The sequence below is a fragment of the Limulus polyphemus genome, unplaced genomic scaffold, assembly GCF_000517525.1.
Source record: "Limulus polyphemus unplaced genomic scaffold, Limulus_polyphemus-2.1.2 Scaffold185, whole genome shotgun sequence".
In the NCBI taxonomy this organism is placed as follows: domain Eukaryota; kingdom Metazoa; phylum Arthropoda; class Merostomata; order Xiphosura; family Limulidae; genus Limulus; species Limulus polyphemus.
This window is the reverse complement of record NW_013665795.1, coordinates 96,948-124,665: the sequence shown is the minus strand read 5'-3', so window position 1 is coordinate 124,665 and position 27,718 is coordinate 96,948. Positions and strand designations below refer to the sequence as shown.

Below are 27,718 nucleotides of genomic sequence, written 5' to 3'. Positions count from 1 at the left end.
GTAATTAGAACCGCAATATCTGAGTCACTTTTTTGCTTGGAAAGTTTTTCCTTTAACTGGAATCCGCTCTTAAATTGGCTTCCAGAAAGAACTCATTAATCGGATTTTTTTATTTGTGATTTATGTATTTTTGATCCTATTTGTTACTTCAATAATCTTAATGAGTAATTATAAAATATTATTCAATCCTAAACTACCATGTTAAAAGTTATATAGACTTTAGTGTTTTAGTTAGTAAGACATTTTAGTTAATTAGGGATTCTCTAAGTTATTTAATATTATATAATGCAGGCTGAAGCTATTCAATACTAAATAATGAAGTTTGAAGCTACTGAATACTATATAATGCACTCTAAAGTTATTCAACACTATATAATGCAATTTGAAAATATAAAATACTATGTAATACAGTTCCAAGCTATTCAATACTATATAATGTAGTTTGAAGCTATTCAATACTGCACAACACAGTTCTAAACTATTCAATACTATATAAAGCATTTTGAAACTATGAAATACTATATAATGCAGTTTAACGCTATTCAATACCATGTAATACAGTTTGAATCTATTCAGTACCATGTAATACAGTTTGAATCTATTCAGTACCATGTGATACAGTTTTAAGCAGTTTTTAATAACTGAATCATCAAATATTTAAGATCTCGGCTTCAGTTGAGAAACAAATGATTTATATCAATTTTTTTCGATATTTATACGAGTATAAGATTTCCATTTTAATAATTAACTTCATATCAGAGCAAGCTATGTAATTAAAGCCGAAGCACAAAACAACTTGGAAATCGGTATAGCTAATTAAATACAGTTTCTTAATATTCTACTTTCGAAAAGGAAACATGACAACCCTCTATATAACAGAAAGTTCAATAGAAATAATAATAATAATAGTCGTTAATGGGTCAAAGAAAGTAATTATCAAAGACTAATGTAACTAATCTAAGAAGTACGGCCATACTATATATAGAACTGTTACATAGCTAGTATGAAATATATATAATAATAATTTAAGTTAACGGGAGGTAAAATTAATGGTGGTCAACACACTAAGGATGCCCATTATTACCCTAAACGATATCCTAAGAAATTAAAGTGTGGACATCAGAATTTTGTAAAGGTTATGATACTCTGTACATCTTCTAAACCCATAATCTGTAGAAAGAATATTGTCCATTTTCCTACAGAATTTAATTAATTTTGTTTTTAAAATGCGCAATGAGAGCCTCAATTATGAAAAATAAATGAGTGAAGTTACGAGTTTTATTCACAACATTTTGTAACGATGAACATATTCTATTGTACCTAATAAGCTGAGAGTAGTAAACATTATAACGTAACTTATGTGGAATGTTCGTATTAGGGAATGGAAAGCTTATAACTTCTGAGTTGAATGTGTTCGTTTTATTGAAAAGTTTAAACTAGAATCCTCGATTAATGATGGGCTGTTATCTAAATCCAGACGATTAATGATGTGCTGTTATCTAAATCCAGACGATTAGTGATGTGCTGTTATCTAAATACAGACGATTAGTGATGTGCTGTTATCTAAATACAGACGATTAGTGATGTGCTGTTATCTAAATACAGACGATTAATGATGTGCTGTTATCTAAATACAGACGATTAATGATGTGCTGTTATCTAAATCCAGACGATTAATGCTATGCTGTTATCTAAATCCAGACGATTAATAATGTGCTGTTATCTAAATACAGACGATTAACGATGTGCTGTTATCTAAATACAGACGATTAATGGTGTGCTGTTATCTAAATCCAGACGATTAATGATGTGCTGTTATCTAAATACAGACGATTAATGATGTGCTGTTATCTAAATCCAGACGATTAATGCTATGTTGTTATCTAAATCCAGACGATTAATAATGTGCTGTTATCTAAATACAGACGATTAATGATGTGGGGTTCTTATATACCGGATTCATTTTATTACTCATCAGGATCTCTACCAACTTATCCTCATACCTAATTGTATGCCCAAAGTAGCGCATCGTCCGTTTTATATATATACATACCAATTTCTTTTTCGGTACAAGAAAGGAATCATTGGGATCTCAGACCAAAGAGTTCTGTGAAAGAATTAGAGTGGTAACGTTCGTAATTTTTTCTGTACTCTTGTCTAGAAAAATCCCTTACTTACTAACTTACATGAAAATTCGTTGAAATAGTGAAATTTTGAGTTACTCTATAAACACGTATATAGCGATTAAGGTGGCGTTATGAGTACAAAAAACTTTAGTTTTACTCAGCTAATATTGTCATTGTTAATATTCAGACATTTTAAACGGTGATTTTTATGGCCGCTATTTTGTTTCATCACGATCTCTTCTATCAAGTACTACCGTACTTAATGATGAAGAAGACAATGAAGAAGAATTAATATACATCTTAAAATATTTTAAAAAAATATTCTATTCTTATATTTATAAAAGCTATTTTATTTGAAAATAAAATTATTTTGTGGTTTTGAAAAATAACTCAGGAACAAGTTGGCAATTTTTCAGTTGTTATATCCGTACGCCACGACTATAGAAAAACAACCAACTGTGTTATTATGAGAGAGCAGTTATTCAAAATGTGTCTACTTAATTAAGTAAAGGAAAAGTTATTTTAAGACAAGGAAAAACTTTACGTCGAAATTAAGATGGAATTCCATTCAGCTTCTGATCCACTACAATCACAATCTGCCTATGACTAACAAATGCTACAGAAAATGTAACTTGAGGCCATTTTATATTGAAGAGATGTGGGAGTAGACACGTTGTTGCACACACAAAAAATTGAAAGGCAGAAATAGCCTTAACAATTTAGGTTTGGCAACACTGCTCAGGACATATTTCTGTTTCCAAATATTTCTTTAGCTTTAGGTAACTGAGATAATTAATTATTATTATTAATACCATAATTATTAGCGGGGACTATGTGTCTCAAGTCAAGCCTTAGGTCAGGGAAGGGGTGCTTGTTAGTTTAAAAGTTAAATTTGATGTTATATTTTACAGTATTTGAAGAAACACCTTAGTAACTTTTCAAGTGCAAGTATTTTTTACGCTTTAAGTTTTATTTCATGTTATCACTTGACTGTATTTGCCTGCATCGCGTTGATTCACTCATGTGTAGAAGGATGTGTTACTAGCATAGCAAGAGTCTGTCGGTTTTTCATTAGCATTTTCTTGTTTGGAACTTTACTGTATTTGAGAAAATAACGTGTGATATTTCGAGTACACGTATGAGCTTTGAAATAAGAGTTTTCAATAATTAGCTTTTTTTCCCCATATGTTTTAAGCTAAACGTTTTTTAAACATATTTTAACAAGTATATTTGTCTACCACGTGTTGGTTGCTGATTTTAACTTATAAAACAAATTGGATTGCGGCTTTCTAGAACCAGGATTGGAGACCGCTGGACTAAAAAGTGACGAAATGATGTTAGTTTTATAATTAACTCTTTCTACGCTGATAAATATATTAGTTTTGTCCCAGTTAAAAACTAGCCTAACACAATTTAAGATGTTCACGTGTAAATATTGTAAGGCAGCCTTTAAGACCTTCAAAGCTTAATAGATTACTGTGCTTTTCACAAAAGTGAAACACGTGCAACTTTTTCATACGATTTGTCAGTTTTGAAACGGGAATTCGCTAAATACTATGCGTTCAAAAGTCATCTATATGGAAATCATAGATAGTAAAGCTATTTTATGTGGATAAACCATTTAAAGTGTTTTTGTGTGGAAATCTAAAAAGAAAAGAAATATATAATAAAACTATTATATGCATAAAAATATATTTTATGTGGATTACACTTTAATCTTTGTAGAATGAGATTGAAAAACGCTGGAAATATATGGTAAAACAATTACTATATGTAGAATAATCTTTAACTTAAGTGTATTTCCTTGCAAAATAACAATAAAAACACTCAAAATACAGACTGAAACAGTTATTTTATGTTAAAATCCAGTAAAGTTTAACGGCGAATTGTGTAAATTTAATAGAAGACACCGTGAATTAGTATAAGGTTCTGAACTTAATTTTACTGTAAAAGGTTGGCGAGCTCGACTTCCGGTCTTTTTACCGTAAATTAACAAGGACTTTTTCTACAGTGTAGAAAACCTTAATAATTCTGTATAAGAAAACCATTTATATTCCTACAAGCGCGAATGATGTGCAAAGTTTTATCACTGTCTTTCAAATAAGTTAATAAAATTAACAGCTTCATTCCATACCTGAGCATTTTCAAAAAATTCTGGAAGTTTCTGATTTTACTTAACTTATTTAAAGTATCTTAAACTCCTGCCAGAAATCCAGAGAAGTTTTTGCAGTCTTAAACGTACCTGTGAAAGAAGATCAGGATATCATATTTATTCTGGAAAAAGACAACAAACAAGAAAAAGTGGAATCAACCCGGCGAAATCCGTTCACATTCCAGTTCTCGGTTCCTGGTTAGTAACATTGATTTGTAAGATTTTCTAGCCCTATATCAAATCGGCTCCAACGTTTATTGTGATTAGCGTTTGCTTTAGAGCAACTTTATTATTATTTTTTCCAACATTCGTAAATAATTAATAACTTATTTTAACAAAAACCTAATTTTAGGTGCATTTTTGTCAGTATGTTACGTGTAAACTATTTTTGAATAATTTCAGTAAGAAAAAGAAAAATAACAATGAAACTTAAATAAACTGTTATATCAAATACATTTAATTTATCCTGAAGTTAAAGCAACAATGAACTTTATATGAACTGTCAGATCGTCTAACAAAACTAATTAATTATCCTAGAGTTTAAGCAACGATGAACTTCATATGAACTGTCATCACAAGTGATGGCTTTATTTGTTTGAGTACAATAATTTCGTCTTTATACTTCTAGCCAGTTTCATTTCTACGTCCTCAATGATAACAGTTTGTATATGGAATAGTGAGGGGTACTATGGTCAGAAAACATTGTACTATCAATCTCCAATGGCGCAAATGCTTGAACTATTGGACGATAACGTTTCTCCCTATGAGCTATTGTGCCAGAGCCTCAATGTAACAACGCCTGTAGATGTTGACCACCGGCTAACTCAAATTTTCAAGGCCAACCTTCCGTCAGAGGGTTTCAATCTGCTCGTGCCACCTCCCGAACCGCTGCTCAAGAGTAGGTTTTTTTTTCATACCTATCATAATATTTGCCAGTTTAACATTAATGGTAGTTATTTCTTCCTCCATAAATATAACATCCATTAGTCAGCCTGCAAAAAGGGGTTATCAAGTAATTAACAATATTGATAAATAGACAATACTGACACTGTGATAACATGACTCATTCCCAAAAAATTAAAAATAACGTTATGTGAAAACCTAAGCCTCTGAAGCAGAATTTGGATTAATTTATCGAGAAACGACATTATAAATTTAACCAAAAACGCACAATTAATTATTCAAATTAATATAAATATACATTATTTTACATGGTTTAACGTTTAAAAGCTTGTTTTATGCAAACATACACATACTACTATTATTTTATTTCGTAAAACTGAAAACTGAAGTACAATTTACTTTGACTCTTTAACAGATTTGAGAAACGTAGAATATTATCGTTTTCAATAAACATTAAATTGACTCTCTTGGCACAGCTTGATAACTTTAAATTAAAGCAAAATTTGAATAAAATTTAATATATAAATTTACTAGTTTGCCATGGAAAGTATTTGAATTTTCAATATTTTTTTAAAATATTAAACGTATACGTAACACGTAGTACAAATTGACAGCTGATTGATTTCGTGACGGTTTACCTTCCTTTTTTTACCAAATTTATAAATATACTCCTAATCCCCCATCCAAAAAAAAAAGGAAAGAAATTGATTCAATCAATTATCTCTAACCCTATGTATATACGTAAATATTCATTTACAAACGACAGTTTCCATCAGTTTTTTCTCAAAACATCGGTTTTTAGCTTGCTGTTCTGCAATTTAAGTTTTTTGTGTATTTTTATCAATGGTAGCCGAAGATGAAATGCCAACTTTGCTCCACTTCGCTGCTCGCTACGGCATGAAAGAGTTTACTTCTGTTCTTTTAAAGTCGCCTGGAGCCGCGAGTGCCTGTGGCTTTGAGAATTGCCGAGGACTTCTTCCAGTCCATCTTGCACGTTTAAGAAACCACACAGAGACTGCAGACATACTGGATTCATTTCAAGTATTTACTTTAAAGCAATTAAATATAGGTTTTAATAGATAAATAGAGAACTGGATATTCCTATTATTTTATATAATTTGAGTTTAATTATAAATGTTATTGATTAATTTTATTCTAATAGTAAGCTTTGAAAGCAGCCGTTAACACTAAAAGAGAAACACGTGTTATTTTGTGTGTTCAGCATTGAAGCTGAAGAAGGCTTCCACTTACTACAGCAAATGTGAGAAATTATTAAAAATAACACTGAAAATATGACCAAAGTTTATTCTTAAAATACTTAATATGAATTTCAAGAAAAAAACGTATAACTTAAACTACGTTATTTTTTCTCATAAAACTAAATCTCATACGTCCCGATGAATTATATAATACTGAAAAGCCGTAGTGCATCAAACTGGCTTAGTATTTGTAGTAAAGCACAAAGTTACACAAAGGGCTATCTGTGCTCTGCCCACCATGGGTATCGAAACCCGGTTTCTAGCGTTGTAAGTCTGCAGACATACCGCTGTGCCACTGGGGGGCAAATTGGCTTAGTAACGGTCCTCTTTCATAATGTGCTAGACTCTTATAGCTCTCATAATGCAAATAGAAACACAAAGAAGCAAAAGAAATTGATCAAAGCACTTACCCATCTCTATCTATATACATATTCAATTATAAACTATTGCTTCAGTCAGTTTTTTTTCTCTATTTCCGAATTATCTTGGGACAGCTACGAAGACCAAATGTCATATATAGATGAGAAGAGCAATTATAAACTTCCATTCATTGAAAACTTTGCTTGCTTTATTGTGATATTTCATCACATATCTTGCTTTTAAAACAATAATAGTTTTAGTAAACCAACATGGTTTAGGGCAATTTGGCAATGTAAAGTTTATATCTAGAAGACACGTGATTGGTTAGATCAGTATATTTATAACTGATCTAGAGTTACGGTCCTGTATAATGTAACGAACAGGTCTAGCTTCATTTTGTTTTTAACTGGACGGGCCAGTGAAACGGATATTGGGGCCAGAATAACAATAAATATACTTGTATTTGATCTATAACCAATGCTTTAAAAACAGAAAAAAGCTTATAGCGATGAAGAAGCCACCATAAATCATTCAACTATATCAATATCAGGCTTCTTTACGAACGTACGTTTTTTGCTAACTTTCAGAACACCTTTTTTTTAGGCTCTGATTTAAAAGTAATGCTAAGACTAAGAAATGTAGAAAGGTAAAATAATATTTATCTACAGAGGCGTAGTGTACTCCGCCCCCCCCCCTCCCGAGCTTGGTAAAGAAGGTGTGAAAGACTTTAATTCATATGAATGATGAAATAAGACAAAAAAAATTAAACGTAAGAACAATTACCAGTTTCTAAACTTTAATTGAGCGTACTTCACGCAAATTTTTTGAACGTAAGAAAAAAAACTCCTAAAATATTAAAATTCAACACTATCATTTCTCGATGGTCCCTAAGCTTAAGATGCTTCCCATATGTTTTATAGTTTGCGATATATCAATAATTATGTAAGTTTCATCTGCTAGGATTATTTTCACAAATAAAAACATTCTAATCCACTTATCAACCAAAGCAAAGAAAATGATTCGTCTACTGACCACAAATATCAGTCAACTATTTAATCACGCCCTTTGTTTAAATATGTATCTTGTGATTTTGTTATCAATTTTTGTACAAGAAAGTTTGTTTCATGGGAGACTATACTTAAGGGACAAGATAAGATTAAATGTTGTTATTTTGTGTAAGTTAACTTCTTCAAACTCAAATCCCCATTCCCTTTTCAAATTTACTACGCCACCTCCAGTGCATTATTAATGGAAATTGATCAAAAATATACTCCTAACTTCGTAGAAGTGGCAGAATTAAAACTAACCACGTTATTTATTAACAATAGAACTACAAGGTTGATAAAGAGAAGTTTTAAAAGTTGATCAAGAGCCATTTTTCTATCTTCTAATCTTGGAAAATATTAGTTGATTATGACATGTTGTTTATAATAAATAACAAATATGATATTCATGAAACTTGTGACAAAAACTATTTTCAATATAGCCCATAGTATGCAAGACGAATTCTTATTCTTTAGCTACAAACCTTTGCAAATAACTACAATTGTTTTGAGACTTAAAAAGTTACGATCTTTTCGCTACTTTCGAATTGATAATAACTTGTGATCAGAGCAACTTATCCAGTTAAAGCGAAAACTAAAAAGCAATCTGGTAATTGAATATATATTTTTTTTACGTTCTTGACCATAAAGATTAGAATGTGTTATTTCGTCAGTTGAGTTAGGACATAATTACCAATTTTGGATAACTTGTAAAGTAGACAGACAATGCACACTGTTATTTTGTATTATCCGTGGAAATAAGCTACTGTTCTCAAACATCTTATAGGAAAAATTGGGATATGAACCTCACCAGACTGCCGATCGTCTTTCGAAGACGAAAGACAACGAACCAAACAGAATTTACTACAGTAAGTTGAATTATTAGTACAATGTAAGAGTTGGTCTTTACTCTGTTGCAGTAGTTGTCTGCTGTAGTAACTATAAAACTGGGCTTCAATTAGGGATCAATTGATTTCAATGACATTATAAAGCATAATATTTAATCGGGTATTTTATATTTTGATATTGGGTTGAAGTATAAATAGTGATATTTGTGTGATAATGAATAATCTTAGCAGTGAGGTCTTTATGATAATGTACATTGGCAGAAACAAATACAAAGCTATTGTTATTTACTGAAATTAGGGTAAATAACTGTTGTAGGCTATATACGCTGTAAAATTACCTGATGATTATCAGTAAACGATATTGTTAGATACATACGGTAATTATTTTAATTATTATCTGTAATACGTACGTTTACAAATCATGCGATTTTGAATTTTTTTACGAGTGTATATACTATGATATTTAAACTTGTTAAACCACAAACTGTTAGGAAACATGTCGCTGATGTATACAGTTCTCAAGTTAAAAAAGTACCTCCTGAAACACTAACAAATTGTCAAGTCTATCACTTCATAGTGTCATAATGTGTATTGTTAAGATAATTATTGAACTTGCTGTACGTAGATTTTGTATGTCTTCGTCCTTCAAGAATATTCTGCTATTTCATTTAACATGTGTAATAGACATATTTTGTTTATTTCATTTTTTCATAAGTTTTTATTTTAATTTAGTCTAAGGATAGGAGATATAGAAAATATATTCAGGCAATACTATAAAAAAATTTATATTTATTGTCAATGTTTTTATCGACTTTTCCTGTCTGTTACTTTCTTTATCTCTGATACGAAGTCTTGAGTCTCCTTTCCCGAGGCTTTCTTCGACTAAGAGAACAAAATGAAAATGTAGGAGTAGCCCACAGAATATAGAGTAATCGTGCCAATTGCACTGTGTAAGCCCACTTTCAGAGGGTAAATCGTTGTTTTTTTACTTCAGAAAAAAAAAGGAATTTATAAAAAATTCAATACCATTGCTAAATGTAGTTTATTTAACAATAACCATTACTATTTTGTAACCAGTTTAATGTCTTTCAGCTGTCATGCAAGAAAATCCAGCTCATTTAAGAATATACGAAAGTATTTGGAATTCTCAGAGTTTACACGACATATCTCAAGAGTCCTCGGAAATTTCAAAGCTCCAACATTGGCCTGTTACAGGTCAGTAGTAGTTCTAGGAAAGAAATCATTTAGTCACTAAGGTGTTAGTATCTAGCGTTATTAACTTTAGTCAGCAACTGTGTAGTTTCTTGACAAAAAGGGGACATGGATAAACGTTTCGGAATTCTATCAGATTCCATCTTCAGTATCTAAAGCAGAATAAAATGAATTTACATCAGTCTTTATACATTTTCAAAGTACAGTTGCTAAATATAACGATAATTAAACAAATAAAACACTAAACAGTAATCATGGGGAGAAACTACAGCAAGAAAACACAACGAAAAGAGAAAAAAAACGAAAAATCAGTAATACGAACATATTAAAAAATGTATAATTTAAATGAAGACTCCATGTCCCCTTTTTGTCAATAAACAATGTTGTATATCATAAGTGACGTAATATTGTTTATAATCAAACTTCGTTTTCCTTCGAACACATCGATTGCTAATGTGTAATTTCTTTGATGAATTTCGCCAAAAGCTACTCAAGGTCTATCTGCGCTAACCGTCCCTAATTTAGCAAGGATAGACTAGAGGGAAGACACCTCGCCAACACCACCCTCCGCCAACTCTTGGGCCACTCGCTTACGATCGAAAAGTGGGGTTGACCGTTACGCTATAACGACCCCCACAACTGAAAAGGCAAGTATATTCAGTGACAGGTTCGAACTTACAAACCGCAGATTGCGAGTCAAACGCCCTAACCACCAGGTCATTTCAGGCCCTGAATATCCATGTATAGTTAAACCCAATATGTTTTAACCTGATGAGTGATTAAGTGACATACATCTATGAGGGTCGGGTGTGGCCTAATAATTAATGTGTTCAGGCTATAAAGCGTAAGATTCATGGTTCGTGATATATTGCCGCAAAAACTCACTCCACAATTTGACTTCGTGGGTGCAGTGTAACTATTACGTTCAAATCCAACTATTTGGTCGGACGAGAGTGGCCTAAGAGTTAGCGGTAGGTGCTGTTGACTAGCTGCCTTCCTTCTAGTCAATCGGCTCAAAATTAGTGACGCCTATGCGTAGATAGTCTTTTGTGTGGCTTTTCGAGAAAATTCTGAAACAAAGATACATACACGATTCTATGACTTGAAATTCGTGTTCATGTTGAGTTTTAAACATTTCCAGAACATTATATTAACTTTAACTCTGATTATTCTATCTTCACAACAATAGCGTCTTAATTATTTTAGACTTAATTTAATAAACACCTCAGTTTATTTTAGTTAAATATTTGTTTTTTGGAGCTCTATAAGTATTCACGGTATGGATATATCTATGTTGTTTAAAGCTATTTGTATAAATTAATGTTAAGAAATGTTGTTATTCATATCTTAGAAGAAGAAGAAAAAAAAGATGAGTTTTTTTTTCCTTGGACATCGCTTCTAACCTTTTTATATAAACAAAATATATACGTCACGACTGTGAACTTTACGGGTAACATTTCAAAACTTAATTGAAAATCATTTGAGACTCAAAATCGGACGAACAAATATGTCTGTAAATTTAACAAATCACATAAAAAAAGCTGTCATCATTATTATCTAAAAAAATAGGACTTAGTCTTTAATTAATACTCTCAATAATGATATGTAAAAACAAAAGAGCGTCCACACTTTCAAATATCCTTACTCAGTTTACTAAAGACTTAGAACTATTTATTCCTGTACAAAGTTCTATCTTTAAATTTAGAAATGACCTTTCCACGTGTACTCTTAGCATTCTTCAAACCATTAGTTACTTCAAGTGTTTGTACAAAATTTAGAAATAAGGATGAGATTATTTGTTACATACTAATGTATTAGCAATTAGAGAAAAAAAATCACATTTAAGCTTCTACTTTCAAAAATTTGATATCCATTTTGATCCGCGGGATAATAACAAACTTTTACGGTCTGTTCAGTACATAAATTATATAGATGTCAGTAGCGACATAGCTTATTCTATAAATGACACAATTTTTATTTGTTTTGAAACAACAACTTTGTACGTATCTTAACTTAAACAGCCAAGTACAAACTGAAAATGAGTAAAACTATTAAAAGATCATTACGAATTTGTGTTTCTGTGTTTCATTGGCATCATGGTCACGTCAGTGATCAGAATATTTTAGTGTCTTCATGTTTTCGTTTTCTGTTTGTTTGTAATTAAGCACAAAGCTACACAATGGGCTACCTGTGCTCTGCCCATCACGGGTATCGAAACCCGAATTCTAGCGTTGTAAGTCCACAGACATATCACTTTGCCACTGGAGGGCTTCGTTTTCTGTTCCTCAGTGGCTCAGCAATAAGTCAGAGTGCTTATAACTCTAAACGTATGGTGTCGATTTCCATGGTGAGCACAGCACAGATAACCCATTGTGTGGCTTTGTGCTTAAGAATAAACCAATTTTTTATTTTCTTTCTTATACTATTAAGTTTCTCCCCTCCCCCCCTCCCCATATTTTCTCCTTTGCTTTAAAATATTATTCTTTAAGTTTTTTTTCTCCTTTTATCTAGTTTTGTTTCAATTTTACTAATTTGGTGACTGAGATAGGATTTTTCAACCCGAACGGCATCTTATGTTTACAGGTCATAAATGGTCAGATCAGAGACCCCCCTCAAGTTTAATATACCCGCCCATAAATTTGAACTAATGATTCCTAATTTTGAACTATTGACCAAAGGAAAGAAAGCTAACAGCAACCGCCGCTGCAAGAGTCTTGTTCAACTCTTTGAACCGAATAATGGGATTGTCTGTCACTTTTATAACACACTCACACCTGAAAGTGCGGATCATGATCAGCGGCATTAAGTTTGTAATTTTGAGCCTCTGTCGGTCACGATCTGGTAGTTAGGGCGCTAAACTCGCAACCTCAAGTCGCGGGTTCGAACCTTCGTCACCGAACATACTCGTCCTTTCAGCCGTGGGGGCGTTAAAATGTTCAGTCAGTTTCACTTTTCGTGGGATAAAGAGTAGTTCAAGAGAAGAGTTGGCGGTGAGTGGTGTTGACTAGCTGTTTCCCTCTAATCTATCATTTCTAAATTACGGACAGTTAGCGTAGATAGTTCTTGTGTAGTTTTGCGCGAAATTCAAAAAACAAAACAAACAAATAAACTTGTTATCCCTAACCAGGCACACTAACAACTGTGCCATGACCACGCCCAACTAACATAAAAACTTTTGGGATGAAAATTAAAGAACCAATTGCTTTATTCTGTTTTTAATCTTGGGATATACATTCAAAGATAACAACGATTGTCTCAGAACTACCCTTACCGCTCTCAAGAAATGATTAACTGTGCAATGTTTGGATAAAGACAAATTATATGATTTTCCCAATACTAGCCGACCCAGAGCTACAATAAGCCAAGTACATGGCTTGTGGAGTGAAAACTAAAACGTAGTGTTTGAAATAAAACTAAGCAATTTTTCGCTTGAATTTCATAATTGTTACTTTAAATGAAAAGCATTTTAACACAAATACTGAATAAACTTAAGAATAACATGTTAATGATTTTCTCATTGAACGGAGAAAGCGCGGGTTAGCCTTGTGGAGATTGTGCGGGTTAGCATTGTGGTAGAGTTCTGAATTTCGAACCTAAGAAGCTGTGTTCGAATCCGTACGATACCACAAAATATTTCTCGCACTTTATGTTATGGGAACGTTATAAGAGTGGCAGTCAATCCCTTACGTTGGATGGTGGTGGTAGGGTGCTGCTGACTGGTTGTCTTCCATCTGGTCAATATTTCAATAAGTACAAAATACGAAAACAAATCCAGCGGAAAATATTTTTCTCAAACATATAATTTAAATAATAATTAAGATAACAGATTGTGTGCTAATAAGATATATATATATATATATTTATTCACACACAACTCAAAAACATACATATGTATAACATATCATTGATTTACAGCAAATTAGGCCCATAATGGAAGTCACTTCACACAAGGCCTACCCTTGGTAGCACTTCACACGAAATTTAAAAATTGACTTGAGTTAAATTCCAAACAAAACTATTTTTCATGTTCATTCTTATTGTCTGAGGAATGCAGAGATACATAACCTTATCATCAAAACTACAGAATCTAATTATTTGCTCTGAACAGTACTGATTAGCATCCTTTTAACACTTTTATTATTATTATTCAATATGCTGTTTGCTTACAGAAATATCGTTTTATCATTCTAAAAGATTGTCTTTTTTTAAAACATACAGTTTCGTGCAATAAATGTGAACAACGACAATGAAAGCATGATACATAAAATATTATTTTACCATTTATTTGAGACCTGGTGAATTTTCGTAAACAGAATTATCTTTGGCTTTTTTCTTCAACAAAAATAAACCTGAATTAAATGTCAAACTTCTAAATCAGTTGTATATACAAAGGAGCATATATATATATATTTGTTTTTTATTTAGATTCCAAGCAGAGTTATCCTACTTATGAAAATAACTCTGTTAATCCACCTACCCTTCCACAAAGAACACAGTCTATCCCAGAGGATAAATCTGGACATTATGAAATGATGTCGCCAGTTTTCTCGTCAGAGGAATCAGGTTAGAAATAATTCTGACACATTATTAAGCGAATGTTTTAAAATAATCTGAGATTATGTATTTAAAAAAATAACGGTCAAAGCCTTGAACAAAACGAATTTATATAATAGAGTTTCAAAGCTTTCGAGAAAGATATTCGTTTTTTTCTCTCTCTGTTTCTCTTTAAATGCATATCAAAACTAAGTTATCAGTATATTTCTAACTTAATGTAATGTTTTATGAGACATAATCATCTAAAGATTAAAAGCTCTGTTTTTTGTTTTAATATTGTAAATAATTGTTAATAATTACAAAATGGTTTGTTTGTTTCTTTATAATTAAACACAAAGCTACAGAATGGGCTATCTGTGCTCTGCCCACCAAGTGTATCGAAACCTGGTTTCTAGCATCGTAAGTCCGCAGACTTACAAAATAGAAATACTTCTAAACTTAGAACAAGAAGTGTTTATTGTAATTCTACGCTGAATTATGTATAATTATACAACACTTAAATATAATATAACGATCTGTATATTACACCACACAGGACAGCTTCCACCCCATAAGAAAATTATTCTGGAAAGCCTGAGTAGTAAAAGAAAGGAAAAAGAAAGTACTAAGATGAACGATGACGACTACTTTTCACGTAAGATGAATTTGGTTTCCCTAATTCATAACGTTATACCTCTTTATGATAATTTGCCTTTCACTATTAGATGAATTGAGTATGCCTAAATAGATTTATTAATTTCCCCTAATAATGTTATTCCATTCTACCCGAAAGTACACAGTAATGTTAAGTAAGAGAAGATAATTCTCAGAATTCATCATTTTATTATCAGTCACAAAGAAAACTCCGTTTCACTCAATGCTGAAGTACAGCAGTCGTTCCGAGAGAAATATAATAACTAGAAATATATAATTTTAAAAAGAAAAATAATAACAAAAGAAAAAAAAAAGAAAAGAGAAAACTTAAATTATCTGTTGGATTTATTTAAAAGGAAACTATACATGGCCTCTGTGATAGTCCACCTTGTAATAAACAATTTTGATTTATGTGTTGTATAACACAAAACCTTATATGATAGAAACATCGTTCTAATAATTTTGGCACTTTTTAAATTGTCTTAATAAAGGGTTTGATGTTGTTTTAATACTTTTTATGATGAAACTGCTGCCGATAGGGGCAATTCGCTGAAAAAAAAAAAGTTTGGTTTGAATTTTGAGGGCTATCTGCGCTAAACGTCCCTAATTTAGCAGTGCTATCAGACTAGAGGGAAGACAGCTAGTCAACACCTCTCACCGCCAATTCTTGCGCTACTCCTTTACCAACGAATAGTAGAATTGACCGTCACGTTATAACGCCCCCACGGCTGAAAAGGCAAGCATGTTCGGTGACGAGTATTCGAATCCGTGATCATCAGATTGCCAGTAGAGCGTCCTAACCACCAGGCCATGCCAGACAAAAGAAAAGAGCATATCATTGTTTGTTTGTAATTTAGCACAAAGCTACACAATGGGCTATCTATGCTCTGCCCACCACGGGTATCGAAACACGGTTTCTAGCAATGCAAGTCTGCAGACATACCGCTGTGCTACTGGAGGGGCTAAAGGTTGGAGTATGTTTTTTTTTAGAGAAAGTCACATTGAGCTATCTGCTATGTCCACAACGGGGGAATCGAACCCCAGATTTTAGCCTTATAAGTCGGTAAACGTACTGCTGTCCCACCGGGTGACAAGCATATCATACCAGACAGGAATGACAAAATATTTCATAAGAACTCTTGCTGTGATATTTCATCGTACTTACTTACCTATGCATTCGTGTAGTTCGATCTGAAGTTTTACAAACTCTATTTCATCTACGAAACTTGAAATACAAAACAGAATTATTTGAACAAGTAAGTAATTACTTTAAAAACTTCTAATGATATAGCTAGTAGTCTAGAACTTGGTAAAAAATTGTGAAGCATACTAAGGCTATCACATGATGATGAAAAAAATACATCTTTTTTTTTCTATACAAGACTAGAACATTTTATTGTGTTTCATAAAGCTACCTTGTTGCCAACGCCGCGTTACTTGTTCCATGTGACTGTTGGTTTTTTAATATTTACTTCCTCAATACCTTTGCTTGTTTTAAATCGGAAGCATATTTATTGATATAGGCGGTAATGATAAAAACGTTTCCTAGGCAGTTATTAAGTAATCTAAAGTGCAACGAAATTAATCTTTTTATAGATTATGCTTATATCTTGTTTCTCAGTTGTAATTTTGAACGGAGAAACTACACATCTTGCGAAATAAAACAACTTTGAAAACTTTACATGAGCCCCCCCAGTGGCACAGCGGTATGTCTGCGGACTTATACCGCTAGAAACCGGGTTTCGATACCCGTGGTGGGCAGAGCACAGATAGCCCTTTGTGTAGCTTTGTGCTTAATAATAATAAACAACAACAAACAACAACTTTACATGATTTATATAAGCATCTCTTACATATACGTTTTGGTACATTTGAACTATAAGCGCTTAGTTTTATCTGAAATAGTTATAAAAACTTTCTTTTCCAAAGCACTTTATTAGATATACAGTATAGTTTGGTGGAAGTATTTTAATAATAGATTGTCATTTTTTAAAAACATGCTATTTTTAGTGGAAATTCAAATTGCTACGTAAATTTGCGCCTGATTCACAACAAAATGCAATATTATGTTTGTTTGTTTATAATTATGCACAAAGCTACACAAGGGCTATCTGTGCGCTGCCCACCACGGGTATCGAAACCCGGTTTCTAGCGTTGTACCACTGGGGGGCTGCAATATTATGTTTTTGAGTAGGATGTATGGTTTTTATAATGAACTAGTAAAGAAAAAGTCATGTATTTCTGTGTACAAAAGATTGCAACAGCCGATTAAATATTTTGTTTGTTTGTTAATAAGTACAAATCTAAACAATAGCATATGAGTGCTTTGCCTACCACGGGTATCGAAATTCAGTTTTAGCTATAGAAAACTCAAAAGATCATATCAAACCCAAAACAATTCTAAGAAAAGTAAAAACAACAGAAGACCGTTAACCATTAGCTTTAAAACGGTAAAAAGACGTCATAAAATAGTACTAAAATCAACATTTTAAATTTCAGCATGTACAATTAATGCAAATAATGTGTTATTGTATATGTATCAAATCTCAGTTTATCAACTTTTTATGCTTATATACATATAGAAGTTTCTAGTTATCTCAGAACCAATTTGTATTCGAACTACCCCCTCCCCCAAAAGATAGATGGTAGCAGTCCGATATCAATTACAGTATAAGTGTAGTTGGCATGGATTTTGTTGTTTCCTCTATCCTTGTATGTCTTCTCAACAGCTGTAAAAGAAGAACCTCGAGCTGATTCTCCTGAGTGTAAAAAATGTTGTTTTCTCTCACCCCAACAAGAACTGATAGCCTTTAACGAAGAGTACAAAAAAGATGTCAGTACGATAGAGGCGGAAATGAAGTTCAGAGATTGGCAAAAGCGGAACAGTTCTTCATCCGGGAAGGTAATGTAAAAGATATGCTAAGCAGTATATGTCAGTCATACTCATATCAAACGGCAATAATCTTTGTACCACATAGAAATTATGAAGAAAAAGTTCGTGTGTTTTCAAAACTTTCATCCTGTGTTAACTCTGAACATAACATAACGAAGAAATAAAAGATGGCGAAAAATAACATTTATGAACACTGCATATCTAGATAATCAGTTATTTAGTAGTTTTCTTTAGCGCTGTTTAAGAAAACGTAAATCAAATGTGTGCTTCGTTAGAAACGGTTTTGCGTTGCAGGTACGTATGTTTTCTTGCCGAAACCTTCACAATGAACCGAAATGTTTTCACTATTGTTTGACGACTGGTATTGAAAAAAAAAACATATTCGAATTAGCAAGACGATGCGTATTAAAATTAGCAGAAGTTACAATACGTAAATAATTATATTCTAATTTTAGAAGTTTGAAATATAATTGTTCTTATGGTTAGTGATTATTATTCGATCATTTTAACCTTAAGAACCTTTGTTATATATATATATATACATGATCTAAAACTTTTAAACTGTTAACCTGCTATGCACATCATTATTAACATTTTTATGCTTTAAATCATCTAAGAACGATGTGGTTGTCTAACTTAAGCATTTCGTTATGTCGAGCGAATGGTTTCTACTGACCTAAAGCCTAAAAGGGTTAGCTCCCTAGGTGTTCATACTACGGTTGTTTTTAAACAACTCAATCTACAAAACAGTTTTGTTAGGCTTTATTAACGTAGACATTATAAACTGCCTACATCTGACTCCAATTTTTACGATCATGCTATACTCACACTTCACTTTCTTTTCAACTTTAAGGTTGTACTTATTGACTAATTGACACCTTACTAATATACATAACAAATGGTTGTTTATTACTATAATCATAATTCTTTCTTTACCTCTCTCTTGGTATATTCCTTTGATTTCACACCTCCCGGTCTCCCTTTTTCTCTTAAACTATTGTCTTTTATATGTCTTTCTCAAATCCAAGCTGAACAAGTCTCTTTCTTTCTGACTTTGCACACTTGTTTGGATTATAACCTTTCCTAATCATTAGGGGGTCTTGTTTTCTCTATACCGCTTAAGAAGAAAGAGAGCCGCTTCCTCTAATCATTTTCCCGCGACGTACAGTACTGTAATCCTTAATCCCTTAGTAACTGACCAAAAGCTGACCGCATTCTCACTCTTCTCTCAATCCCAGCCGGTATTCCTTACATCTAACTTCATAAAAGAATCACGAAGAGACTAATTATGTGATAATTTTTTTTCCTATATTATACTAATTATGTGATAGTTTTTCTTATATTACACTAATTATGTGATAGTTTTTCTTATATTACATTAATTATGTGATTTTTTTTTTCTTATATTATACTAATTGTGTGATTTTTTTCTTATATTATACTAATTGTGTAATTTTTTTTCTTATATTATACTAATTGTGTGATTTTTTTTCTTATATTACACTAATTATGTGATAATTTTTTTCTTATATTATACTAATTATGTGATATTTTTTTTCCTATATTATACTAATTATGTGATAGTTTTTCTTATATTACACTAATTATGTGATAGTTTTTCTCATATTACATTAATTATGTGATATTTTTTTTCTTATATTATACTAATTATGTGATAGTTTTTCTTATATTATACAGAAAAGTAGCGGATATTCTCGAGACCAGAACAGCAAGATCCAGAGCTCCAGGAGACGGCGTTCTAACTCTTTCTTTGACCTGTTTAACTTTATATTTGGTTTATTCAAGCAGAAAGGAACTTCAGCTGTTAAGGTATTCAGTATTTTCAGCTAGATGTCTTAATAAGGTACAAGAGTTTTCATTTAAACGAGAAACCAAATTTTTGATAAACAAAAGAAAAAATTATTACAGAGTTCCTGAAAACTTGTTTTCATAAAACTATCATTAACATATAATCTTCCAAAATAATTTTATTTAACATTTTCAAAATATATTGCTCACTTATTCTTCATATATCTCAATTTCATTTTAATAGAAGTAAAATGTGACTTTTGCAATCGTCATATTCAATGCATTAAATAACTCCGAGAGGAACTTAAAGTTTTATGTCTATTTATTTTTTAAACACAGAGATAAAGTAGAACTGTTTTTGGAACGTTCTTTGTTGTGATCTTGAAGTAACTTGATTATGAAGAACGACACCAATATTTGGTGGTTACCATAAATCAACGCATGATGTTAAACCTGTGAATGCGAGGGTGTTGTGTTTTCTCTGAATTTAATAACTGTGCTTGAAACTTGAGCGTTTGAATTTCTAGGTTTTTCTTGTACAATTTTTCTACCTCACAGTTACCTGACGTCACCGATGGTTGCGCTATCTACTCCGAGAACGATATTTTGAATGACAACAATGACACAACACTGCAATACATTCGAGATTTAGCACTAATGGCCTCTAGATGCGGTGAATATTCCAATGTAATGGAGCCAGACGACACGTCTGTAAGATCAAGTAGTACTAATACGTCGTTTAGCACGAAATCTTGTCGAGGTAGCAGTGGCTCGAGTAAGTCGTTCAGAAATATCCAAGTTTTTTTTATATGTTTCCAAGTTACTGATACTACCCGTGTGTTTGATATCTGTCCATTCTCAACAGCTCGTAAATCTATACACTTTATTTCTTGGTAAAGATATTTATTCTAACATACTACGCTAGATATTTTGAAACAATGTAGCTTACTGAAGAACCTAGTCACATGTGTATATACCCATTAGGTTTGTATTTTATGTTGCACACTAACATATAGTGTACCATATTAAAATAAAAATTATTTTTTATCTATCATATAAACATATGATATCTGGTGTAGAAGATGTACTCCGTTGTACGTTAGAGACAGTCTGATCAAGTTTTAAGTAAGTTCTTTAAGAACACGCTCAGAACAAGAGACAAACTTAGTAAAGTAAAGACCCGATATATATATATATATGAAATCCTAAAAAAATATTTCCAACTACAAAACTAAATTTTACATTTATAAAATATTGTAGTCATTACTATCATAATTTAATCCTATAACTAATTTGCAAACATTTAAATCTAAGTGTTTAACAGCGCCAGTTAACTAGTGTGATTATGCTAGTTGCTTAGTACCTTCATATCAACAGGAATATTGTTGTATTGTATAAACTAAGTTGTGTTATATCACATTTTGTTGTTAAAATTATCTATAAAACTTCCCAACTAATTGTGTAGCATTTGTTTGTTACAATGAATTGCGTTGAGTATTGTTATTCTTCCAGCATTTTTTGTTGTTGTTTTGCTTTATAGATGGCCCCCTAGTGGCACAGCGGAATGTCTGCGGACTTACAATGCTAGAAACTGTGTTTAGATACCTGTGGTTCACAGATAGCCCATTGTGTAGCTTTGTGCTTAATTACAAACAAACAAACTTTATAGATGCATTTTATAACTCTGTGACTGATAATTCCAATACTTAAATACACGTACTGGCTAACTCTTCTGGGAATGTAAAATAATTTATGATTTTACTAAATGATTATTCAGTAAAAGATGAAAAGACAATGGCAAAATTTAATTCTTCAAAAGTTATACCTTTATCTACGAAAAAAGAAAAAAAAACGCGAAACATCAAATCAGACAGACTATATCTTTCTCCGTATCATTTTGTAACTAACAAATTATGTTTCTGTTGTAGGTTTAAAATCAAGTGACCGTTGTAGTAGTGTCTGCGCAAAGGATGGAAACGATAACGTTTTTTATTCTGATTCGGGTGAAGAGAGCAAAGAGTTGAAGGTTAGTAGACAAACCTTTGTCTTTCCACACATTATATACCCAAAATCTTTTTATTTACAATTGATAAAATGCCCATCAGTGGCTCAGAGGTACGTCTGCGGATTTATAACGCTAAAGATCTGTTCTATATTCGTGATGGGCACAGCACGGGTAGCCCATTTTGTAACTTTGTGCTTAACTACAAACAAATAAAACAGTTGAAAAATGTAAGTATGGTTCAACATTGCATATTTCCGGCAACATTTACATTCAGCCTCTTACAGTATCTCATAGTTGCCCCTAGTGGCTCAGCAGTATGTCCGCGGACTTATAATACTAAAAACCAAGTTTTGATACCCGTGGTGGGCACAGCACAGGTAGCTCATTGTGTAGCATTGTGCTTAACTACAAACAAATCTCGTAGTTGATGTTAAAGTAACGCAGAAAGTTCGCATACATAAAAAAAAAAGTCGATAATAATCAAATGAAAAATTAACTAGGAACAAATTAGTAAAATGATAAAACTCATAAGGCTATTTCATTAAAACAAAACGTAGGGAATTATTTTCACCGTATTTACCCAATAAATTAATTAACAGTTTATCTGAAAGCGTTTAACGGTTGGATGTTTTGGTGAGAATAGCTTGAAAGTATAGCAAGCTCGGGTACATTTCATCTGAATAATTCTAAGGTCAATTAACTAGTACGTCACGGTCTATGTTGTCGTCATCGTTAGAAGAGTTAGATTTTGTTTCTTCGAGTTCTTCAGTCTGGATAGCTCGGTTGCGCTATCTCAGCACTGTGTGAGTCTGTAGAAGATGTTAGCATGGTAAGATTTTTTTTCACTTAATGATGAGATTTAAATGGCGAAACAGAAAATCCAATTGTACAAATGAGCTGCGAGAAGTGTTAATAACATGTCGAACAGTCTAAGTTAAAGAATAAGTCAAAACCGAAAGACAATCAGACAGAAAAGACACGCGGTTGTTGGCGTTGACAAGATTAAAAACAAAAGAGAAAGAGCGATTAACAGAAGGTACTGGATTGTAAAGTAGAATCTGAAGTAGTTTAGGGTTTGTTGTATGCAAGAGAAACTTAACTTAATGAGGAATAAAATAAGAATTATTTACAGAATACCGTGAAGCTTTTCTTATATAGAACTTCTCGATTCGGAAATAGAAAATGTTGATTAAAAGTCACAGTGTTATTCAGCTAGTTCAGAGCTTGCGACTACCTTGACGAAAGTTATCACAACGTCAACTTTATGACAAGAAGTTATCCATGCAAAGAAAAGGAAAGATAAGGTTGAAAGGCTGTACCAAGTTTCGTCAACGTCAAAGTTACGAAGAAGAATACATTTCAGAACATTTTCGCTAAAAAGAGGATAACAGTGTGACAATTAAAATTACACCAGGTGCTTCTTTCATGGGCGTCAGCAGGGGAGGGGGCAAGGGGTACTTGCCCACCTGGAAAATGAGAAACTTAATTATTTCTTTACTCATTCAGCATATGTATATGAATTTTTTATTCACTTCACAATTTCACACTGATAATGGTTGGAGACGGCTTGAATGGGTAATGAAGAAAAACTTTAATATAAGTTTAAATAACAGCAAATGTACAACGTTTCGAATTGCCCATTCAAGCCGTCTCCAACCATTATTTGTCTCGGAGTCGGTTCCTCGTCATCGAAATTTCACTCTGCTTTTCCCCCCACCGGAAAAATTTCTGTTGACGCCCATGGCTTCTTTCTTTTTTAGTCTACAAAGATGAACTTTCTCAAATCTTATCGCTTTTCTTTTTTGGCTTTTACAAGATATTTAACTTGATACGTTACTTCCTGTTGCCCGCTCCTTGTGACTTGTTAAGTGACAGAGATTAGTTAAAGTAGGATTAGTTATGTTAGACACGCCTGATAGTATGCTTAATATACCGTTTTTCTATTCACTACGTTTAATACTGTTATGTTGTAATTACATATCCAATATTCTAGCTATTTATTGTACGGTTCAGGTTTTCATTTCATTTTTTACTCTATATCTTCATAAATATTAGTTTTTGGCTATACTCTTGTTAACGTCCTGCTAGTTGACTTCATATTTAAACAATAACATGTGTCGAATCAAATTATCTCATATGCCATGCTCCTATAGGCTTTCATTGTCAGAGTTGTTTAATGGGTTTTCATTGTCAGAGTTGTTTAATAGGTTTTCATTGTCAGAGTTGTTTAATAGGTTTTCATTGTCAGAGTTGTTTAATGGGTTTTCATTGTCAGAGTTGTTTAATAGGTTTTCATTGTCAGAGTTGTTTAATGGGTTTTCATTGTCAGAGTTGTTTAATGGGTTTTCATTGTCAGAGTTGTTTAATAGGTTTTCATTGTCAGAGTTGTTTAATGGGTTTTCATTGTCAGAGTTGTTTAATGGGTTTTCATTGTCAGAGTTGTTTAATAGGTTTTCATTGTCAGAGTTGTTTAATGGGTTTTCATTGTCAGAGTTGTTTAATAGGTTTTCATTGTCAGAGTTGTTTAATAGGTTTTCATTGTCAGAGTTGTTTAATAGGTTTTCATTGGCCATAGGGGTTTTAGGGAGATTGAGAAAAGTTCTGCTTATTCACGATTATACTGATGTTATGTTGTTAAACGAATATTAAATCTATAATAATACTTGAAGCTGACAGTTAGCATTTGTGTGTTCCGTATTATTTCTCAAATGTTACTTTTATTAGCAGTATTAGTTAAAATATTTAATATATCTAGTTTTATTATTACTATATTTTTATTTTGGAGATTGTTTTGCATTTTTAGCTTAGTATTTGAATTTGAGACTAACCTAAATATGCTAAGCTGGCTGACTTTTGTGAGGTATTATTGAGTTTACGTACCAAAATAACATTAACAGCGAGAGTACCCAACTATTGAAACAAAGCATTGTAATTTTTATAAGAATGACCATATTCAATTACCGATAACTACTACCAGGCTGATTTTTAGTTTTGCTTCAAGTAGGTACCTTGCTCTGTTCAGCGTTGACACATATATTAAATGTAGTTTGTTTGTTTTTTGAATTTCGCGCAAAACTACACGAGGGCTATCTGCGCAAGCCGTCCCTAATTTAGCAGTGTAAGAATAGAGGGAAGGCAGCTAGTCATCACCACCCACCGCCAACTCTTGGGCTACTCTTTTACCAACGAATAGTGGGATTGACCGTCACATTATAATGCCTCCACGGCTGAAAGGATAAGCATGTTTGGTGGGACGGGGATTCGAACCCGCGACCCGACGATTGCGAGTCGAGCTCCCTAACCACCTGGCCATGCCTGGCCGTTAAATGTAGAGCGTGTAAATACTTATTCTTGAACTAGTCACACATTATCAAAGGACGTTCCCCGTTGTATGTCTGCATTTTCCCGTTGAAGCTGTCACTTGAGAATTAGTTAGGCTTGTGCTATTGTCTACTCGCATCAGTCATGTAAATACTTGAAGATTCCGTCTCTTCTGTATTTCCTAATAGGAGTGAACAGGTAGAGTTATATAATGGAAAGCACATTCTGAGATATTTGACCCTATGTGTACGTAGTTGTTAATTCTGTCCACTAGTTTCAGATCGTTCTTTCAATAAGAAGAAGTACTTGTGTACAATATCTCAGTTTGTGTTTCTCATTCGGTTGTGTCTGTTTGTAACACATTTTCTCCTGGTCACCTTTCTTATCTGTAGGAAATCAGTGTATCTGAAAGTACCATAACAGGAAAAAATAAATTCATAAAAACCCACTAAAAAGAAGTCTTTCAGAATAAGTAGGAATGTGACTTGTCTTAAAAAATTAAATTCGACATAAAAAAGTTTATGGATTTATAGCGCGGTTCGATTCCTCCCCATTGGATGCAACAGATAGCCCAATGTGGCTTTGTTTTAAAATAAACAGACAAACAAGCAAATGTATTTAATTTATGCATAAGGTTAGGCTGCTTAATATTATTTTATTTTGTTTTTCATCACTAACGACATTTGTATCCTTATTTCTATCTAAAGAATACTGGGTTAAACTTTATGATATACTATTAACAGTGTATTGGGATATTAGGCTTAGGAGGAAGATAGACGTATCTCGAAGTCATTTTCCAAAACGACTGCGATTCCTGAAACTAACAATAACAACGATGTCACTTTCGTTCCTCTACAGGGAAACCAACTAACAGATGCCGAGAACAACACACACTCAACATTGAGAACTTCTCTGAGACATGTTCACAATCCGTTTTACGAATATGTTCTTCCGCGACGTAATGAAGTTCCAGGGAATGAAAAACAAGTTTGTTCAGTCGAGCACAGTGACATGTTAACTTCAGAAGACGATACCAATAACACAGCAACAGCAAAAGAAAAGTTTCACAGTAGTCCTTCACATCGCCCCAAGATCAGAAGTAAGTTACAATTTATTTTAAACAAACCCTATAAAATTATAATAATGATAAAATAAAGACAGCTAGGATTGCTTAAGCCTCCAGTTTCCGAACGTAATATTTCGCTGTAGTTAACGAAACATTTTTTTCTAAAACATATTCATGACAAGACCGTACATTGTAAGTATATACATTTAATTTACTGACTTTAGCGCTCTTCATCAGATATATATATACTATCGGAGTCGATAAGTATGACAATGAGCAAGTAAAGATATGGGACTGTGCTATACAAGATCGCAAGGGATTTTTTTTTAAATAACAGCCAGTTAGTTATTAAATTAAACCATGTTATAAGATAATTATGAGATCATTCAACTTGCTTGAATATTATTCAAATTTCAAGACCTTGGAAAAAAGAATGTGGCTATGGCAATCGTGTTTGTCCAATACTACATAGCAGCGATCTTCTTTTAACAGGAAATATTTATCTCTAGGTGTACAATAAGGTGAATTACAATGAGATTTCATCGTAATTGCTAACAAAAAAAAAAAACTCTTGAATTATATCGCGATTAATAAGAAACAACTTATATATCGAGTTTTGCATTGTAGACGACAAGCAGTCTTTATTCGAAAAATATTTTTGAGCGATGCACTTTATCAAGTGATAGACTATTATGACTAAGGCTTGAATGGCTTATATATATATATATATATATATGGTGAAACTCTGTTGTGTAGAATGTTACATACCATCCGTTGAGAGTACACACATTGTACACTACGATTTCCTAAACAGGCATTGAGTCTGTTGTACTACACATTGCAAACAAAATGAAAAATTGAAAATTATTTTTGGTTTCAGTCGCCTGCTTGGCCATCAGGTTAAACTGATAAAGGGAAAAATTATTGGAACACCAAAGTAATGAGGGATCTGAAATACTTATGTAATTTATAAATGTTATTAAAACTGACTTATAAGAAGGAAAAAGTTTTATGTGCCGTTTAAAATACATAATAATCTTAACTAATAAGTAACGTAAAAGTTGTGTTACAAACACTGTAATATTGTTTGAAATTGAATTTGTTTTCATTACAGGTTTGAATTCAAGTTATCGATGCAACACAGCCTGCACGAAATATATAAGCAATACTTTTTCCCATTTTGATACAAGTGAAGAAGACGTTGAGTTAAGGGTTAGTAGTAATCTTTTGTTTGTTCACTCAATAGTTCATCTAACATCCTGTGAATATTGTCTTTCTTAGTGGAAAGTCTGAGATACAATACTATTCTAACGACATGCACGTTCTACTTGCTATTATATATCACTATGAGATACAATACTATTCTGACGACATGTACGTTCTATTTACTATTATATATATATCACTGAGATACAATACTATTCTAACGACATACATGTTCTACTTGCTATTATATATCACTATGAGATACAATACTATTCTGACGACATGTACGTTCTATTTACTATTATATATCACTATGAGATACAATACT

General features: G+C 32.4%; 1 protein-coding gene across 1 annotated transcript in view; it reads left to right on the top strand.

The window, feature by feature from the left end:
* The window catches only part of LOC111084966, a 55,225-nt gene that overhangs the window by 15,904 nt on the left and 11,603 nt on the right, over positions 1 to 27,718 (top strand). The window contains exons 3-15 of the mRNA XM_022381682.1: positions 4,335 to 4,476; positions 4,907 to 5,176; positions 6,032 to 6,222; positions 8,631 to 8,712; positions 9,784 to 9,906; positions 14,329 to 14,466; positions 14,993 to 15,091; positions 17,820 to 17,992; positions 19,682 to 19,813; positions 20,351 to 20,567; positions 21,721 to 21,818; positions 25,977 to 26,217; positions 27,299 to 27,396. Of these exons, the coding sequence (XP_022237390.1) occupies positions 4,335 to 4,476; positions 4,907 to 5,176; positions 6,032 to 6,222; positions 8,631 to 8,712; positions 9,784 to 9,906; positions 14,329 to 14,466; positions 14,993 to 15,091; positions 17,820 to 17,992; positions 19,682 to 19,813; positions 20,351 to 20,567; positions 21,721 to 21,818; positions 25,977 to 26,217; positions 27,299 to 27,396 (2,004 nt within the window). The remainder of the gene's footprint in view (positions 1 to 4,334; positions 4,477 to 4,906; positions 5,177 to 6,031; positions 6,223 to 8,630; positions 8,713 to 9,783; positions 9,907 to 14,328; positions 14,467 to 14,992; positions 15,092 to 17,819; positions 17,993 to 19,681; positions 19,814 to 20,350; positions 20,568 to 21,720; positions 21,819 to 25,976; positions 26,218 to 27,298; positions 27,397 to 27,718) is intronic.